This window comes from Bombina bombina, chromosome 2 (genome assembly GCF_027579735.1).
Source record: "Bombina bombina isolate aBomBom1 chromosome 2, aBomBom1.pri, whole genome shotgun sequence".
Taxonomy (NCBI): domain Eukaryota; kingdom Metazoa; phylum Chordata; class Amphibia; order Anura; family Bombinatoridae; genus Bombina; species Bombina bombina.
The window spans coordinates 931774177-931795556 of record NC_069500.1 but is presented as its reverse complement, the minus strand read 5'-3'; the positions used below and the strand labels follow the sequence as shown (position 1 = coordinate 931795556).

General features: G+C 38.7%; 1 protein-coding gene across 2 annotated transcripts in view; it reads left to right on the top strand.

Annotated features, from left to right (window-relative positions):
- Positions 1–21380, top strand: part of PTPN13 (protein tyrosine phosphatase non-receptor type 13) — a 565956-nt gene that overhangs the window by 273722 nt on the left and 270854 nt on the right. For both annotated transcript variants that reach the window (XM_053703380.1, XM_053703379.1), the window contains exon 7: positions 1895–2428. In XM_053703380.1, coding sequence (XP_053559355.1) covers positions 1895–2428 — 534 coding nt within the window. The remainder of the gene's footprint in view (positions 1–1894; positions 2429–21380) is intronic.

The following is a 21380-nucleotide window of genomic DNA, read 5'->3' as shown; positions in this document are numbered from 1 at the left end:
GGTTAATCATTTTAATAGAGATGGCGGCGGTGTAAGGGGCTTACATTAGGGGTTAATAATATTAATATAGCTGGCGGCGGTATAGGGGGATTAGATTAGGGGTTTATAATTTTTATATAGGTGGCGGCGGTGTAAGGGGTCAGATTAGGGGATAGATAAGGTAGATGACAGCGGTGTAAGGGGTTCTAATTAGGGGATAGATAAGGTAGATGGCGGCGGTTTTAGGGGCTCACAGTAGGGGGTTAGTTTATGTAGATGGCGGCGGGGTCCGGGAGCGGCGGTTTAGGGGTTAATAACTTTATTAGGGATTTCGGGGGGGGGATCGCGGTTGACAGGTAGATGGACATTGCGCATGCGTTAGGTGTTAGGTTTATTTTAGAAGATCGCGGTTGACAGGGAGATAGACATTGCGCATGCGTTAGGTGTTAGGTTTATTTTAGCAGCCAGTTTAGGGAGTTACGGGGCTCCAATAGTCAGCGTAAGGCTTCTTACGGCTGCTTTTTGTGGCGAGGTGAAAATGGAGTAAGTTTTCTCCATTTTCGCCACGTAAGTCCTTACGCTGCATATTGGATACCAAACTGCGCTGGTTTGGTATACCTGCCTATAGCCCAAAAAACTACGGGCGACGGCAGAAATATACGCGCGTAACTTCTAGGTTACGCCGTATATGTGATACCAAACCCGCGCAAATATTGGCGTCGCCGGCTTTTGCAGGCGACGATTTTTATCGAATGGACCCCAAGAAGTACATTGGAAAGTTGTTTAAATGTTTGTGCTCTGTCTAAATCATGAAAGATAATTTTTGGGTTTCATGTCCCTTTAAAAACAACTAACCACATTTCTAAAATGTATCTAGAATGATAACTGTATTCGTTAAAATAAGTTATGACGTAACTTTCTAGAAGAAAAAAAAAAGTTAAAATGCTCTAACACTTTAATGGGACATAAAAAAAAATATTTTCTGATTCAGATAGAGTATGCAATTTTAAGTAACTTTCCAATGTATTTATCTAATTAGTTCCATTCTCTTTGTATCATTTGTTGAAAAGTTTACCTAAGTAGGCTCAGAGCTGCTGATTGGTGGCTGCACATATATACCTCTTCTATATACTATTTCTCAATGGCTTTCAGCCAGCTTCCAGTAGTGCTTTACTGCTTCCTCAACAAAGGATACCATGAGAAAGAAGCAAGTTAGACAATAGAAGTAAATTGGAAAGTTGTTTAAACTTGTATCATCTATCGGAATCATGAAAGAAAATGTCCCTTTAATGTATTGCAAAGGTTTTCACTGTCTGCTGGTATTTTAAGGGTACTGTAAACACCTTGCAATTAACCTTGTAAAACATGTTTGTTACGTTGCTATAGAATAACATATAAGCCAAGTATAAATGTTTTTTAAAACATATTAGCATCTTGTTTGCTGCAGTTGTTTTTCAATATACTTTAAATCAACTGGTTAAAATTATAGTTATAATCTAAAAGTGATCTATCTGCTAAAAAAAATAAAAATATTTTAGATAGTTATTTTTAGGAACTAATGTGTAATATATACTCTTATATTTACTGTGACATCAGATGATTACATTTCTGTAGCTCACAGGGTGTCTGGCATTTGAAGATCTGACTAGAAAGAAAACAGTCTGATGATTTTTCCACAAAGTATGTTGCGTTTTTGACACAATGATAAGGCAAAATGGAGTTAAAAGGATATTTATATCACAGTGCTTGATTTTTGTGCTTTACTAGGGTGTGTACTAATGTAAACCCAATGAAATAACAAATGAGGTCTCTCTGCGTGCATCTTGGCACATCTATAAAGTGATCCCCACCCCCCAAGATTTGAACAATTAAAGTTTATTTTGTCTCTGATTTAATGTTTCTATCCTCATTTCAGGAAATATTTCAGCATCGGATATATTTAGTATTCACTCGTCTAATAGCTCACTGCAATCTGCCCTCAACAAAGGCCTTAGCAAATCCATGGGATTTCTTGCATTCAAAGATCAGCAGATTGATGAGGATTCCTGTCTCTGCACTTCATCAGACTACAATTCTGGATATGAGGATGGGATGAACTCTGTTCACTCCTATAACCAGCTTAGGGCTAATGAATTGGAAACAAAACATTTTAACAGTGGCCAAAGGCAAAAATATTGGGTTTCTTCCTTTGATTTAAGTTCATCAGTTGACAAGAGTGCAGGACATCCTTGCTTCTCAGAAACAACAAACATGCGGACTACACCCACCTCTAAGGTCAACAATTCCAGACAGTCAGATGGAGTATTGGATCCTTTTAGCTATCAGAAACTGGAGCAGGCACGACATGGACCAAAAGTGCCAACTTCTGTTGCAATTTCAAGTGCCTTGGATAGGATTAGAGAAAAGCAGAAGAAACTACAAGTACTGAGAGATGCAATGAGCTTAGAAGGTGGGATATTCTTTACTTTTATTTATTTGTCTTCTAGATTTCTAGTGTAAATGACACACATGGCTGGGAAGGTTACTATTTTACTATAATCTTAATGGTATAAAATACATATATAATTATTATAATGTTTTCTAAAGGAACTTACAAATACTTGAAACATGAGGATCATTAATTTGCACTTCTGAGAGGAACATGGGCAGATTGGATGGGCCTTCTAGTTTATTTTGCTCTCATATGGTTTAGTTCTTTAAACTTAGTAAAATAAATGTAAGGATGTAAGCTAGGTTGGATTAAAGGGCCATTAAACCCAGAAACATTATTTCATGATCCAGATAGAGAATACAATTTTAAACAACATTCCAATTAACTTCTATTACCTAATTTGCCACAATCTTTAGATATCCTTTGTTAAAGAAATATCAATGCACATTGGTGAACCAATCACATGAGGCATCTATGTGCAGCCATCAGAAGCTACTGAGCCTATCTAGATATACTTTTCAGGAAAGGATATCAAGAGAATGGAGCAAATTAGATAATAGAAGTAAATTAGAAAGTTGTTTAAAATGGTATTCTCTATCTGAATCATGAAAGAAAAAATTTGGGTTTAATGTTCCTTTAATATTGTTCTTAAGGGACCACTAAAAACAGTAGAATGGAATAATTGACAAACACACAATAAAAAGACAATGCAATAGCATTTACTTTGAACTTGAAATGAGTAGTAGAATATTTTCTTGCAAATTTCAAAGTTAATCCTATTTTCCCTCCCATTTATATTTATACTGTGCATTTTTTCCACATGCTCGGTAGGAGCTGGAGCCTCAGAAAGTGTGCATAGAAAAATAATGTTTTAATAATGGAAGTATATTATAAAGTTGTTCTTTTTTTAAATTGCGTGCTTTATCTGAATCATGAAAGCTCATTTTTGACTTTAGTGTCCCTTTAAAGGGATATGAAACCCAATTTTTTTCTTTCATGATTCAGATAGAGCAGGCAATTTAAAGCAACTTTCTAATTTACTTTTTATTCATTCTCTTGGTATGCTTTGTTGAATGAGCAGCAATGCACTACTGGTTGCTGACTGAACACATGTGTGAGCAAATGACAATCGGTATATACAGGGCCGTCTTCAACACAGGGCAAAAAGGAGAGTCCTAAAAAAATAAAAAAATTTTTTTTTTTGTTCATGCCAGACTGTTGATGTCATGTGACATGGGACACACACACAGTCAGTCCTAATGCTGTCACAGTCAAAAGTTCTCTGCTTATATTTATTTGTGAGAAACTATGCCAGACCGTGCCGGTGTCATGTGACATGCCAAGCTAGTGCCATGTGCTTTTTTAGGTGTGTACTGTGCAGAACTGATTGCTAAGCCCTAACTCGGCATGAAGGCAAACCCACTGCATCAGAAAAGGTTCTGCTGGGGTTACCACTGTTACCAGGTTACTGCTCTGGTGGTGGGGATTGTTTCTGGGTAGGGCTAACTGTAGGCGCATGCAGCAGAAAGCTGGAGCGGCAGGGACATGAGGATTTGAGCATCTGTGCAGCTGCACACACTGCTCTCTTCAGTCTTGAGGCTGTGTGACTCGTCTCACACTGTATCCATACAGCCTGCTGGTCCCCTTAGCCCTGCTGTTGTTGCTGTGGCCCTAAGATCAACTAACTGAAGTTTGTTAGGGTAGATTTTGTTGAGCTGGTCATTTGAAAAGTAGATCCCAACACAAAGTGTGGTACTCCTGCTTTTGAGGGTATGTGTCGTGATTAAGCTCCATATATATGTGGAAACTGAAGCTTAAATAGACCTTATAGTGCAAAAATGTCATGTTCTAAGTCATTGGAATATTAGATTTTAGCATTGGTGACCCTGCAGTGCTATGTGTTTGGCCCCCGCAAAGGAGTTAAACACATATTTCCAGTACTGTTCAGGAAAGCACTGCTCAGTCAGCAAGCCAGTTTGCTTGGGAGTCCTAAGATATATTCTTTTTTTTAGTTTTTGTTAACCCAGTTATTACTAATGCAGTGTTTGATAAAAAAACTTAGTCAGTCAGTATACAAGCTGAAGGCTTCGTTAGGTTGTTTTTAGTAACGCGAGATAAGTGAAATGATAAACTTGTTGGACTAAATAGATGCTCTCTAAAATATTGTGATTGCTGGGAAGTGTGTGTTTCCACTGAGTAAGCATATTGCACATCCTTTCTTTATCTCTATAAGCTAATTTCTGCTTTACACGAATGACACGTTGTTTGTGTACAAGATATATCCATTTTACAATACGAGTCAACCTGCAGTTTGCTTATGGTGCGTTTTGGGTTTTCATTGTTTTACTTTATTTCAAGTGTAGTAATTAAGTCCTTAAAGTGATTTTAATGAATATTATTTTGCTGGCTAGTATATAAAAGTATTATTAAAATAAGGGGCAATTTAATTGATTAACATATTTTTTTAAGACTCACCATTTGTTAAATATTTACCATTTAGTGATGGTAAACATTGCGCCGTTCCTCCACCTACATTGTATACTTTATTTAGCTGAGCAATGACAAACCCCCCTTCAGCCAATCGTTGGGTGCCCCACGAGCTGGAGGCCAAGGGACTATATCTGGCCTTACACTTTTCCATTTTCCATATTGTATGTGTATGATTTGCTGAGAAGTTTTTCTGTACTTTAGTATTATATGTTATAGTGTTTTGATGGAGATGTAGGAAACAGACGATTGTGTGTAGATCTGCCTGGGTCTTTATAGTACACCTAATGTAATGATGCCTAGATATACCGGCAGATATTGACACCAGTTAAAGCCTGAACCATATGACGGTTGTATATACAGTGTTCTTCCAGGGACCTATTTAATGTGCGCACCACCTTGTGGATTTTTAATAAAATCTAATTTTATTTTTATTTTTTTAAATTTAAATCTGATTTTTTTATTTAAATCAATTTTATTTTTTACATATATAGGTTTGTTTTTGAGGAAAAATCTATCTAAAGATAGTATCTATTTAACATACATTGTAATCTAAAGGTTGATCATCCTAAAATATAAATTGTTTTTTAATTATATAGCAAGATGCTGTACAATTATGGCTGTAATGTTTAATTTATTTGGTAAATTAAATCCATGGGGTGAATTTATCATATGCCAGGGAATCATGTCCGCCTGACATTGCTAAATGCCAACAGCATACGCTCTCGGCATTTAACATTGCACAAGCATTGCTTGTGCAATGCCGCCCCCTGCCTCGTTGAAAGCAGCATACGCGGCTTATTAAATCTACCATGAATCCATTCACAATGTCATGATCTCCCAGAGCTTTCTGTAAAATTATTTTGGGCAGCTGTTTTATCTTGAAGATATTATAACATATGATTGGATTTCTAGTTCTCAAAACTTTGAATTTGTATCTGCAGAAATAACCTGCCCCTTCTTCACAGCAAAAATGTTAGAAAATAAACATTAAGAGTGGAGAAATAGACCTTAAAGAGACAAAACTTTTGGGTTTCAGATAGAACATACAATTTTCAGATTTAAGATGTACCTTATTTATCAGATGTTCTTTATTCTTTTGGTATCCTTTGTTGAAGGAGATCAGTGTTCCACTGGGGACTAGCTGAACACATTGGAGGAGACAGTGACAAGCAGCTAGCTCACAGTAGTGCATTTGTATGCTTTTCAACAATGGATACCAAGAGAACGAAGCAAATTAGAGAAGTAAATTGGAAAATTGTTACAAATTGAATGTTCTTTTTGATCCATGAAACTTTAGTTTTGACTTTGCTCTTCCATTAATTCCATTCTTCCCCTGCTAATCTATGTGCACAGAATCAACCCATACTAAGTTTCAAGAAGCTCACTTGAATAGAAGATTGTTTGGAATGGAATAGATCTGCACAGGGATCTAAGTGTTAGGAGGGAGGGAGGGACAAGAATTAAAAAATGAAATATAAGGTTATTGTTTAAGTTAAATAAAGCTATATCAATTGTTATTATTAATGCAATCATTATTTCTTTCCTTCCAATAAAGTACAGCTGAAAAGTTGATCAAATATAAATGATTAACCTTTTAAACTGGAGGTAGTTCACCTCCCAATAATTTCATTCATTTCAATGATCTATCTATGCATATCTATTGATACATAACCAAATCAATAATGTTCTGACATAACTGGAAAAATAATCTGTTATTCTAAAAATGAAAACCATGATTTAAATCTTTCTTACTGACTAGTGATTTAAATGGTCAAACCATGATTTAAATAAATTTGTTTAAAATCAAATCCACCCTTCTGACTACCCAGCTACAATTTAAGCTTATTTTAAGATATAAAATTATCATTGAATCAATTTATGATAAATTATGCAATTAATTTGTGCTTTGGATAGCTTAAGTAAAATGTATAAGTTGCATTCAATATTAGAATATTGCAAAGCATTACACAGTCCCCTCTCAGCTTGCAAAACACTGATATATATACTGTATATAATGATAATCCAGGTGCCCTTTGAAAATCTCTATTACTCTATTTAATCCCTATACCATATTCTATTAAATCTGTTCCAGGGTCCATGTTGATACATTTTATTCTAAATCCTTTCTGAGAAAATAAAATACTGCTTGCTCACATTTATACATGGCTTGTATTGTTTTCATTTAGTAGTAACCAAACTGACTTGAATTTCAGAGCTAAGTTTACTGCTTCAGACTGCAGCATTAATGATTTAGTTGATTATTCAGTTTAGCTATTTTTATCCTTTGGACGTTTCAATATGTTCCGCATGACTTGACCATTATTACTGACTTTTCTTGGTACTGATATTATCTTTGTTGGGCATCCTTTTAATCCATGGAAATAAATAGATGTTTTACTTATTAAAAGGAACAGTAAACACTTTGTGATTGTAATATAAAATGCTTAAAGGGATATGAAATCCAAAAATGTTCTTTTGTGATTCAGACAGAGAATAGATTTTTTTAAAAAGTTTCCAATTTGTTGAGGAGATACCTAGGTTGGAGTCTGTAGCACTACATAACATGAAATAGTGCTGCCATCTAGGGCTCTTACAAATGGATAATATTCTTGCAAAAATGTTGCCATATAGTGAACCAGACACGTGCATGCGTACTGAGCGTTCCTCCCTGCTATTCAACAAAATATACCAAGAGAACGAACACATTTTGATAAGACTTACATATGGAAAGTTCTTTAAAATTGTATGTTCCTATTTGAATCATGAAACAAAAAAATTGGGGTTCATGTCCCTTTAATTGTGCATAGTAAAATAACTTTGCAATATAATTTAATTTTTTTTTAGTTATCCCCTTATCTCATAATTTAAAGTGATTGTAAACTTTAATGAATTGAAGCCCAACATCAAATAATCTTAAAAACAGGGGCACTTTAGTTCATTAAAGTTTACAATAATGCTTATTTCTCCAACATAGGTGTGTCCGGTCCACGGCGTCATCCTTACTTGTGGGATATTCTCTTCCCCAACAGGAAATGGCAAAGAGCCCAGCAAAGCTGGTCACATGATCCCTCCTAGGCTCCGCCTTCCCCAGTCATTCTCTTTGCCATTGTACAGGCAACATCTCCACGGAGATGGCTTAGAGTTTTTTGGTGTTTAACTGTAGTTTTTATTATTCAATCAAGAGTTTGTTATTTTAAAATAGTGCTGGTATGTACTATTTACTCTGAAACAGAAAGGTGATGAAGATTTCTGTTTGTAAGAGGAAAATGATTTTAGCAACCGTTACTAAAATCGATGGCTGTTTCCACACAGGACTGTTGAGAGGAATTAACTTCAGTTGGGGGAAACAGTAAGCAGACTTTTGCTGCTTGAGGTATGACACATTTCTAACAAGACGATGTAATGCTGGAAGTTGTCATTTTCCCTATGGGATCCGGTAAGCCATTTTTATTACATAAGAAAAAAAGGGCTTCACAAGGGCTTTTAAGACTGTAGACATTTTCTGGGCTAAAACGATTGAAATATAAACATATTTTAATACTTCATAGCTTTGAGGAATTATTTTATTCTTGGGATTTATGTAAAATAACCGGCAGGCACTGTATTGGACACCTTATCCTCTAGGGGCTTTCCCTAATCATAGGCAGAGCCTCATTTTCGCGCCTCTATTGCGCACTTGTTTTTGGGAAGCATGACATGCAGATGCATGTGTGAGGAGCTCTGATACACAGAAAAGACTTTCTGAAGGCGTCATTTGGTATCGTATTCCCCTTTGGGCTTGGTTGGGTCTCAACAAAGCAGATACCAGGGACTGTAAAGGTGTTAAATATAAAAACGGCTCCGGTTCCGTTATTTTAAGAGTTAAAGCTTTCAAATTTGGTGTGCAATACTTTTAAGGCTTTAAGACACTGTGGTGAAATTTTGGTGAATTTTGAACAATTCCTTCATACTTTTTCACATTTGCAGTAATAAAGTGTGTTCAGTTTAAAATTTAAAGTGACAGTAACGGTTTTATTTTAAAACGTTTTTTGTACTTTGTTATCAAGTTTATGCCTGTTTAACATGTCTGAACTACCAGATAGACTGTGTTCTGTATGTGGGGAAGCCAAGGTTCCTTCTCATTTAAATAGATGTGATTTATGTGACACAAAATTTAGAGAAAATGATGCCCAAGATGATTCCTCAAGTGAGGGGAGTAAGCATGGTACTGCATCATCCCCTCCTTCGTCTACACCAGTCTTGCCCACACAGGAGGCCCCTAGTACATCTAGTGCGCCAATACTCCTTACTATGCAACAATTAACGGCTGTAATGGATAATTCTATCAAAAACATTTTAGCCAAAATGCCCACTTATCAGCGAAAGCGCGACTGCTCTGTTTTAGAAAATACTGAAGAGCATGAGGACGCTGATGATATTGGTTCTGAAGTGCCCCTACACCAGTCTGAGGGGGCCAGGGAGGTTTTGTCTGAGGGAGAAATTTCAGATTCAGGGAAAATTTCTCAACAAGCTGAACCTGATGTGATTACATTTAAATTTAAATTGGAACATCTCCGCGCCCTGCTTAAGGAGGTGTTATCTACTCTGGATGATTGTGAGAATTTGGTCATTCCAGAGAAATTATGTAAAATGGACAAGTTCCTAGAGGTCCCGGGGCCCCCCGAAGCTTTTCCTATACCCAAGCAGGTGGCGGACATTGTAAATAAAGAATGGGAAAGGCCCGGCATACCTTTCGTCCCTCCCCCTATATTTAAGAAATTGTTTCCTATGGTCGACCCCAGAAAGGACTTATGGCAGACAGTCCCCAAGGTCGAGGGGGCGGTTTCTACTCTAAACAAACGCACCACTATACCCATAGAAGATAGTTGTGCTTTCAAAGATCCTATGGATAAAAAATTAGAGGGTTTGCTTAAAAAGATGTTTGTTCAGCAAGGTTACCTTCTACAACCAATTTCATGCATTGTTCCTGTCACTACAGCAGCGTGTTTCTGGTTCGATGAACTAGAAAAGGCGCTCAATAAAGATTCTTCTTATGAGGAGATTTTGGACAGAATTCATGCTCTCAAATTGGCTAACTCTTTCACCCTAGACGCCACTTTGCAATTGGCTAGATTAGCGGCGAAAAATTCTGGGTTTGCTATTGTGGCGCGCAGAGCGCTTTGGCTAAAATCTTGGTCAGCGGATGCGTCTTCCAAGAACAAATTGCTTAACATTCCTTTCAAGGGGAAAACGCTGTTTGGCCCTGACTTGAAAGAGATTATTTCTGATATCACTGGGGGCAAGGGCCACGCCCTTCCTCAGGATAGGTCTTTCAAGACCAAAAATAAACCTAATTTTCGTCCCTTTCGCAGAAACGGACCAGCCCCAAGTGCTACGTCCTCTAAGCAAGAGGGTAATACTTCTCAAGCCAAGCCAGCCTGGAGGCCAATGCAAGGCTGGAACAAAGGAAAGCAGGCCAAGAAACCTCCCACTGCTACCAAGACAGCATGAGATGTTGGCCCCCGATCCGGGACCGGATCTGGTGGGGGGCAGACTCTCTCTCTTCGCTCAGGCTTGGGCAAGAGATGTTCTGGATCCTTGAGCGCTAGAAATAGTCTCCCAAGGTTATCTTCTGGAATTCAAGGGACTTCCCCCAAGGGGGAGGTTCCACAGGTCTCAATTGTCTTCAGACCACATAAAAAAACAGGCATTCTTACATTGTGTAGAAGACCTGTTAAAAATGGGAGTGATTCATCCTGTTCCATTAGGAGAACAAGGGATGGGGTTCTACTCCAATCTGTTCGTAGTTCCCAAAAAAGAGGGAACATTCAGACCAATCTTAGATCTTAAGATCCTAAACAAGTTTCTCAAGGTTCCATCGTTCAAAATGGAAACCATTCGAACAATTCTTCCTTCCATCCAGGAAGGTCAATTCATGACCACGGTGGATTTAAAGGATGCGTATCTACATATTCCTATCCACAAGGAACATCATCGGTTCCTAAGGTTCGCATTTCTGGACAAGCATTACCAGTTTGTGGCACTTCCGTTCGGATTAGCCACTGCTCCAAGAATTTTCACAAAGGTACTAGGGTCCCTTCTAGCGGTGCTAAGACCAAGGGGCATTGCAGTAGTACCTTACTTGGACGACATTCTGATTCAAGCGTCGTCCCTTCCACAAGCAAAGGCTCACACGGACATTGTCCTGGCCTTTCTCAGATCTCACGGGTGGAAAGTGAACGTAGAAAAAAGTTCTCTATCTCCGTCAACAAGGGTTCCCTTCTTGGGAACAATAATAGACTCCTTAGAAATGAGGATTTTTCTGACAGAGGCCAGAAAATCAAAACTTCTAAACTCTTGTCAAGTACTTCATTCTGTCCCTCTCCCTTCCATAGCGCAGTGCATGGAAGTAATAGGTTTGATGGTAGCGGCAATGGACATAGTTCCTTTTGCGCGAATTCATCTAAGACCATTACAACTGTGCATGCTCAGTCAGTGGAATGGGGATTATACAGACTTGTCTCCGACGATACAAGTAGATCAGAGGACCAGAGTTTCACTCCGTTGGTGGCTGTCCCTGGACAACCTGTCACAGGGGATGAGCTTCCGCAGACCAGAGTGGGTCATTGTCACGACCGACGCCAGTCTGGTGGGCTGGGGCGCGGTCTGGGGACCCCTGAAAGCTCAGGGTCTTTGGTCTCGGGAAGAATCTCTTCTCCCGATAAATATTCTGGAACTGAGAGCGATATTCAATGCTCTCAAGGCTTGGCCTCAGCTAGCAAAGGCCAAATTTATACGGTTTCAATCAGACAACATGACGACTGTTGCGTACATCAACCATCAGGGGGGAACAAGGAGTTCCCTGGCGATGGAAGAAGTGACCAAAATCATTCAATGGGCGGAGACTCACTCCTGCCACTTGTCTGCAATCCACATCCCAGGAGTGGAAAATTGGGAAGCGGATTTTCTGAGTCGTCAGACATTTCATCCGGGGGAGTGGGAACTCCATCCGGAAATCTTTGCCCAAATTACTCAGTTGTGGGGCATTCCAGACATGGATCTGATGGCCTCTCGTCAGAACTTCAAGGTTCCTTGCTACGGGTCCAGATCCAGGGATCCCAAGGCGACTCTAGTAGATGCACTAGTAGCACCTTGGACCTTCAAACTAGCTTATGTATTCCCGCCGTTTCCTCTCATTCCCAGGCTGGTAGCCAGGATCAATCAGGAGAGGGCATCGGTGATCTTGATAGCTCCTGCGTGGCCCTGGTGAATATGTCATCGGCACCACCATGGAAGCTACCTTTGAGACGGGACCTTCTTGTTCAAGGTCCGTTCGAACATCCGAATCTGGTCTCACTCCAACTGACTGCCTGGAGATTGAACGCTTGATCTTATCAAAGCGAGGGTTCTCAGATTCTGTCATTGATACTCTTGTTCAGGCCAGAAAGCCTGTAACTAGAAAAATCTACCACAAAATATGGAAAAAATATATCTGTTGGTGTGAATCTAAAGGATTCCCTTGGGACAAGATAAAAATTCCTAAGATTCTATCCTTTCTTCAAGAAGGTTTGGAGAAAGGATTATCTGCAAGTTCTTTGAAGGGACAGATTTCTGCTTTATCTGTGTTACTTCACAAAAAACTGGCAGCTGTGCCAGATGTTCAAGCCTTTGTTCAGGCTCTGGTTAGAATCAAGCCTGTTTACAAACCTTTGACTCCTCCTTGGAGTCTCAATTTAGTTCTTTCAGTTCTTCAGGGGGTTCCGTTTGAACCCTTACATTCCGTTGATATTAAGTTATTATCTTGGAAAGTTTTGTTTTTGGTTGCAATTTCTTCTGCTAGAAGAGTTTCAGAATTATCTGCTCTGCAGTGTTCTCCTCCTTATCTGGTGTTCCATGCAGATAAGGTGGTTTTGCGTACTAAACCTGGTTTTCTTCCGAAAGTTGTTTCTAACAAAAACATTAACCAGGAGATAGTCGTGCCTTCTTTGTGTCCGAATCCAGTTTCAAAGAAGGAACGTTTGTTGCACAATTTGGATGTAGTTCGTGCTTTAAAATTCTATTTAGATGCTACAAAGGATTTTAGACAAACATCTTCCTTGTTTGTTGTTTATTCTGGTAAAAGGAGAGGTCAAAAAGCAACTTCTACCTCTCTCTCCTTTTGGCTTAAAAGCATCATCAGATTGGCTTACGAGACTGCCGGACGGCAGCCACCTGAAAGAATCACAGCTCATTCCACTAGGGCCGTGGCTTCCACATGGGCCTTCAAGAACGAGGCTTCTGTTGATCAGATATGTAAGGCAGCGACTTGGTCTTCACTGCACACTTTTACTAAATTTTACAAATTTGATACTTTTGCTTCTTCTGAGGCTATTTTTGGGAGAAAGGTTTTGCAAGCCGTGGTGCCTTCCATCTAGGTGACCTGATTTGCTCCCTCCCTTCATCCGTGTCCTAAAGCTTTGGTATTGGTTCCCACAAGTAAGGATGACGCCGTGGACCGGACACACCTATGTTGGAGAAAACAGAATTTATGTTTACCTGATAAATTACTTTCTCCAACGGTGTGTCCGGTCCACGGCCCGCCCTGGTTTTTTAATCAGGTCTGATAATTTATTTTCTTTAACTACAGTCACCACGGTATCATATGATTTCTCCTATGCAAATATTCCTCCTTTACGTCGGTCGAATGACTGGGGAAGGCGGAGCCTAGGAGGGATCATGTGACCAGCTTTGCTGGGCTCTTTGCCATTTCCTGTTGGGGAAGAGAATATCCCACAAGTAAGGATGACGCCGTGGACCGGACACACCGTTGGAGAAAGTAATTTATCAGGTAAACATAAATTCTGTTTTTTTAAAAATACTTACCTTTGCGTTATGGTAAACATAACGCCGATCCTCCGCCCGCATCTGCTGCTTTCTTTAGCAGATCAATGACTATTTATTGCTGCAATTATTACCCAGAAGTAACGTAATAGATTTCACATCACTGAAACTGGTTTAGGTTCTTTTGCATTTAGAGACATCATATTATTAAAAACGCTGATTGTTTTTTGCAGAGTTCAAAATAATAGCCAGATTTGGCCAGGCTTGCCAAGCATTAGACCAATAAATGCCACTGAAATAGCTTTAATGTGGTGATTAAATAAATATATAAAAAGTATGTATTAATGTCTATTTTATAAATCGTTATACGTTAACTTAATATATACTGTGTATATTTGTGTGTGTGTTTTTGTGTAATATAAAGAAGCATGTGTTTGTACAGAAAATGGTCAAATAAGGATCTGATCCCCTGCAAGCTCAACCCATTTTAATGGGTTGCAGTGGCAAATATCATAATCCGCTACTTCATATACAAAAATAAACCCAAAGAAGCAATGTCTCATACATTTTATACCTTGAATCTGGTAAAACAAGTCATTAAAGTGAAAGTCAATAAACAAATAAAGGGGACTTTCATTCATGTATAAGATACTTCATGTAGAAAGCTCCTTTATTTGTTTAACCTGATCGCCGTTCTTAGCTGCTACAGCAGCCCACGGCTAAAAAAATTTTTTGCTAAGAGGGGACATTTTCGCCTCTTAGCCAATAGCCATGCGGTAAATCCGGATTGGCGCCCATATCTTTTAATATTCTTAGGCAGCAAGTGAAACACAAGCTTAAACCACTGGTATAGCTATGTGAGCTCTGTATTTAATCAGCCGTTGCAGAAACAGTGCTAAATATTTTTATCTTAATTGGACATTTAATAATAGTTTTTTTAAACTGCTCTCTGCATTCCCCATTAATATTCTAGATTCTGGCCTTTAAAGTCCGCAAAAATGCACAGTAACACAAGCTACACATATACATATACACACACTCAAATACACAGAAAAACACACTACATAGCATACACTTACACATGCAGATACACACACACACACACACACACACACACACACACACACTACATAGCAAATACTTATACACACAGATACACACTCACACACTACATAGCATACACTTATACATGCAGGTACACACACACACACACACACTACATAGCATATACTTATACACACAGATACACACTCACACACTACATAGCATACACTTATACATGCAGGTACACACACACCCACTACACAGCATACACTTATACATGCAGATACACACACACTACATAGCATATACTTATACACACAGATACACACTCACACACTACATAGCATACACTTATACATGCAGGTACACACACACTCACTACATAGCTTACACTTATACATGCAGATACACACACACCCACTACACAGCATACACTTATACATGCAGGTACACACACTACATAGCATATACTTATACACACAGATACACACTCACACACTACATAGCATACACTTATACATGCAGGTACACACACACTCACTACATAGCTTACACTTATACATGCAGATACACACACACCCACTACACAGCATACACTTATACATGCAGGTACACACACTACATAGCATATACTTATACACACAGATACACACTCACACACTACATAGCATACACTTATACATGCAGGTACACACACACTCACTACATAGCATACACTTATACATGCAGATACACAGACACTACATAGCATACAATTATACATGCAGATACACACACACTACATAGCTTACAATTATACATGCAGATACACACACACTTATACATGCAGATACACCCACACCCACTACACAGCATACACTTATACATGCAGGTACACACACACCCACTACATAGCTTACACTTATACATGCAGATACACACACACTACACAGCATACACTTATACATACAGATACACACACACTACATAGCTTACACTTTTACATGCAGATACACACACACACACACACACACACACACACACACTACATAGCTTACACTTATATATGCAGACACACGCACACACTACATAGCTTACACTTATACCTGCAGATATACACACACTTCATAGCTTACATTTATATTAATCACATGCTCTATGTGAATCATGAAAGAAAAAAATTGGGTTTTATGTCCCTTTAGCAAAATGTTCTAGTGATATGTTAAAGCTAATAATAGAGAAAATAATGATAGAGAAAATAGATTTCACTAAGAAATCAAATTCTTCACTCTACATCTGATTTATTATAACTGTAATAGGTCATTTCTGCATGACATAACATACCATAGTGGTAGCTCTGCATAATGAATCAAACAGTGGTATACTATATATATATATATATATATATATATATATATACATACACAGTATATATACAAATTTTAAAAATGCCACGCACCAAAATTGCGTAGGGCGTCCTAGGGAACTAACATTTCAAAATTCAAAAGAGGGACAGCTTTTTTCACAAAGACCTGAGAGTGCATCATTTTTGAAGTCTATTAATGGTATTTTTGCACCCAGGCAGATGTCCGGTTGGAGGGTGATCCTGTTAAATGGACTGTGATATATATATATATATATATATATATATATATATATATGTATTTTTATATACAGGTTCGGTGTTTATAGTGATCTAAATTCACCATATATTTAATACACAGTACCATATTGCCTTATAACTTCGGATAAACATGAAAAATCACTTTATTGCAAGTAAAAATTTACAGGGACTGAGGGATTAACTTCATCATTCAAAATAGATGAAACAATGAGGAAGTTAATCCCTCAGTCCCTGTAAATTTTTACTTGCAATAAAGTGATTTTTCATGTTTATCCGAAAACAGCCAGCCAGGAGACAAGGGGATCATCATAATATGTGGACCAGATTTGGGATTTATACACAGTCACCCGGTCCACATATTGCAGGGCAGAAAGGCAGCACTCTGGTGTGCCAGTGCCAAGCCTTTAAGTCAGTCAGTGTATTGTCAGTCATTGTCACTTGACTGATTGACTCACTTACTTACAGGCTCCTTCCTTCCGTTCCTTCTCCAAGTCTTCACACTGAGGCTGAGCTTATTATGATGGCCACACTCAGTCACACATTCTTCCCTCCTTCCCCCATCGAGAACAAAATCCAAAGGCCAAAAAATATATATATATACATATATATTACATACACTGACTTAATAAGTGTAAAAACTATTTTTCTTCATTTTGCGTCACCTGGCGAGGGGAGGGGGCATAATATGCAAATAAATTCTTTCCAAATCAGACAATGTGATTGTCTGGATTTGTTTCCACATTTTGTCTCTCATAGTTGAGGTATACCTATGATGAAAATGACAGGCCTCTCTCATCTTCTTAAGTCAGCACAATTGGTGGCTGACTAAATACTTTTTTGCCCCACTGTATATGTATTTCTTTATTCTCTTAAAGGGAAATCACTTTAATATTTATCCCAAAAGTCTCGTACAAACAAGGGGCGCTTTTATCCACTTTTTACCTATACTCGGGGGTTTAATCGTATCTTAAGTGTCATATATTTTTAAAGCATTATAATGTCCATCATTTGTCACTCAGACACAGGTCAGGATACCTGTCAACAGGTAAAAGGAACAGTTTAGAGGAAGCATTTATAGGAAATGGCCTCATTTAGGCCTTTGGGTGCAGCTGACTGCAGTTCGTGAATCCATCCGCATTCTTTTTGCAGAAGCATTTTAGTAATGTCACCCCTTCTTCCTCTAAGTTTTAGTTGCTCAATTGCAAAGAAAAGAAATCTCATTTTTGTCCTTGATGTACAGTATTCATATGTTGGGCTATAGGCACACTACGATTCCATGTAATGTTGCTTATATGTTCTAATACTCTAGTACGTAGCTCTCTAGAGGTTTCGCCTACATATATCCGAGGACAGTTGCACATAGCAACATAAATCACACATCGTGATCTGCAGTTTAAGAAGTCAGAAATTGTATATTTTTTATCTGTTTTTGGATGTGTGAAGATTTTTGTAGGGGCCATATTTTTACATGCCTGACACCGACCACATTTATAGAAACCTTTGGTTTTTTGTAACCAAGTTCTTGGTTTCTCTTACTTGGTGTATTCAGTCCACGGATTCATCCTTACTTGTGGGATATTCTCAATCCCTACAGGAAGTGGCAAAGAGAGCACACAGCAAAGCTGTCCATATAGCTCCCCTCAGGTTCCACCCCCCCAGTCATTCTCTTTGCCGCTCTAACAAGTAGCATCTCCACGGGGGTGGTAAAGAGTATGTGGTGTTATATTTATAGCTAAGCGTGGTTTCTCTGAATCAGTTATAGACACTCTGATACAGGCCAGAAAGCCTGTCACCAGGAAAATTTACCATAAGATATGGCGGAAATATCTTTGTTGGTGTGAATCCAAGGGTTACTCGTGGAGTAAGATTAGGATTCCAAGGATATTGTCTTTTCTCCAAGAAGGATTGGAGAAGGGTCTGTCAGCTAGTTCCTTAAAGGGACAGATATCTGCTCTGTCTGTTCTGTTACATAAGCGTCTGGCTGCTGTACCAGACGTTCAGGTGTTTGCACAGGCCCTAGTCAGAATCAAGCCTGTTTACAAGCCTGTGGCTCCTCCATGGAGTCTAAATTTAGTTCTTTCAGTTCTTCAAGGGGTTCCGTTTGAACCTTTGCATTCCATAGATATTAAGTTTTTATCTTGGAAAGTTTTTTGTTTTTTAGTAGCCATTTCTTCTGCTCGAAGAGCTTCTGAATTGTCTGCTTTGCAGTGTAATTCACCCTATCTGGTGTTCCATGCAGATAAGGTTGCTTGGCGCACCAAACCTGGGTTCCTTGCAAAAGTGGTTTCTAATAAGAATATTAACCAGGAAATCATTGTTCCTTCTCTGTGTCCTAATCCAGTTTCTAAGAAGGAACGACTTTTACACAATCTTGACGTAGTTCGTGCTTTAAAATTCTATTTTAAAGCAACTAAAGATTTCAGACAAACATCATCCTTGTTTGTTGTCTATTCTGGTAAGAGGAGAGGTCAGAAAGCGACTGCTACCTCTCTTTCCTTTTGGCTGAAAAGCATCATCCGTTTGGCTTATGAGACTGCGGGACTGCAGCCTCCTGAACGAATTACAGCTCATTCCACTAGAGCTGTGGCTTCCACATGGGCTTTCAAGAATGAGGCTTCTGTTGAACAGATTTGTACGACAGCGACTTGGTCTTCACTGCATACATTTGCCATATTTTACAAATTCGATACTTTTGCTTCTTCGGAGGCTATTTTTTGGAGAAAGGTTTTGCAAGCAGTGGTGCCTTCCGTTTAGGTTACCTGACTTGTTCCCTCCCTTCATCCGTGTCCTATTGCTTTGGTATTGGTATCCCACAAGTAAGGATGAATCCGTGGACTGAATACACCATGTAAGAGAAAACAGAATTTATGCTTACCTGATAAATTACTTTCTCTTACGGTGTATTCAGTCCACGGCCCGCCCTGACATTTAAGTCAGGTTCAAATTTAATTTTTAATAACTACAGTCACCACTGCACCCTATGGTTCTCCTTTTTCTCCTAACCGTCGGTCGAATGACTGGGGAGGCGGAGCCTGAGGGGAGCTATATGGACAGCTTTGCTGTGTGCTCTCTTTGCCACTTCCTGTAGGGATTGAGAATATCCCACAAGTAAGGATGAATCCGTGGACTGAATACACAGTAAGAGAAAGTAATTTATCAGGTAAGCATAAATTCTGTTTTTTTCTTGTGAATAGTGGCTATTAGTCAAGATATCTTTCAGATTATTTGAACTTCTATGGGTTATCACTGGCTTCTCAGTAATCACCTCTAAGAGATCTTCCTGGAGCACATGCCAGTGTCTCTGGAAGATATTCCTAATGGTGGTGTTTTTATCATCAAAAGTGCCAATTATTCTCACAGGTTGCAATTCTGCTGTTGGTGTATTTTTCGTTTTATGTTGATTAATCAACAAAGATGATCTATCTAGAGATTTCGCTCTCTGATAAGCTTTTTTTAGGCATCTACCTGGATAGCCCCTTTCTTTGAATCTTCGCCTTAGTTCACTTGCCTCAGATTCAAAGTCAGATACACATATACACACACACACACACACTACATAGCTTACATTTATACATGCAGAGACACACACACTACATAGCATACACTTATACATGCAGATACACACACTACATAGTGTATACTTATACATGCAGATACACACACTTATACATACACACACACACACACACTACATAGCTTACATTTATACATGCAGACACACACACACTACATAGCTTACATTTATACATGCAGACACACACACACTACATAGCTTACATTTATACATGCAGACACACACACTACATAGCATACACTTATACATGCAGATACACACACTACATAGTGTATACTTATACATGCAGATACACACACTTATACATACACACACTTATACATACACACACACACACTACATAGCTTACATTTATACATGCAGACACACACACACTACATAGCTTACATTTATACATGCAGACACACACACTACATAGCATACACTTATACATGCAGATACACACATTACATAGCTTACACTTATACATGCAGACACACACACACACACAGATACAATACAGATCATACTTATACATGCAGATTTACACACACACTTATGCATACAGTTACACACACACTACATAGTGTATACTTACACATGCAGATACACACACATTACACAGCATACACTTGTACATGCAGATACACACACACACTTATACATACAGATACACACACACACACGCACACACACTACATAGCTTATACTTATACATGCAGATACACACACACACACTTATACATACAGATACACACACACACATGCACACACACTACATAGCTTATACTTATACATGCAGATACACACACTACACAGCATACACTTATACATACAGATGCACACACACACTGCATAGCTTACACTTATACATGCAGATACACACACACTACATATCATACACTTATACATGCAGATTTACACACACTTATACATACAGATACACACACACTACATAGCTTATACTTATATATACAGATACACATACACACTACATAGCTTACACTTATACATACAGATACACACACACACACACACTACATCATATTTGGGTATCTGTAATTCATTGTATGGGGTCCTGGGGTTGGCAAGTACATTAGCTGGCAGTCTGAGACTGCCACTGTACGTTACCCTGGTGTTAGCACTGCTCATCATATAAAACTGAAGGCATGCTAATATTATCACCAGGGGTTAGACGTTGTCACTACCAGAGGTTAGAGGTCACCATTAGATGTCACCAGAGGTTAGAGGTCAGAGGGTATACAGCCTTCTTACTCATGATTAACCCACACACCAATCTAACAGGTATCTAACCCAGGGAGAGAAAAGCCAGCTGCTTCTGATTATGGGCCCAATATAATTTTTTTTTTTTTTTAAATATATATATTTTTTTAAATACATGGGGCAATGCGGGACAAATGGCAAGAAACCCGGGACAGACCCCTAAAATCGTGACTGCCCCGCGAAAATCGGGACAGTTG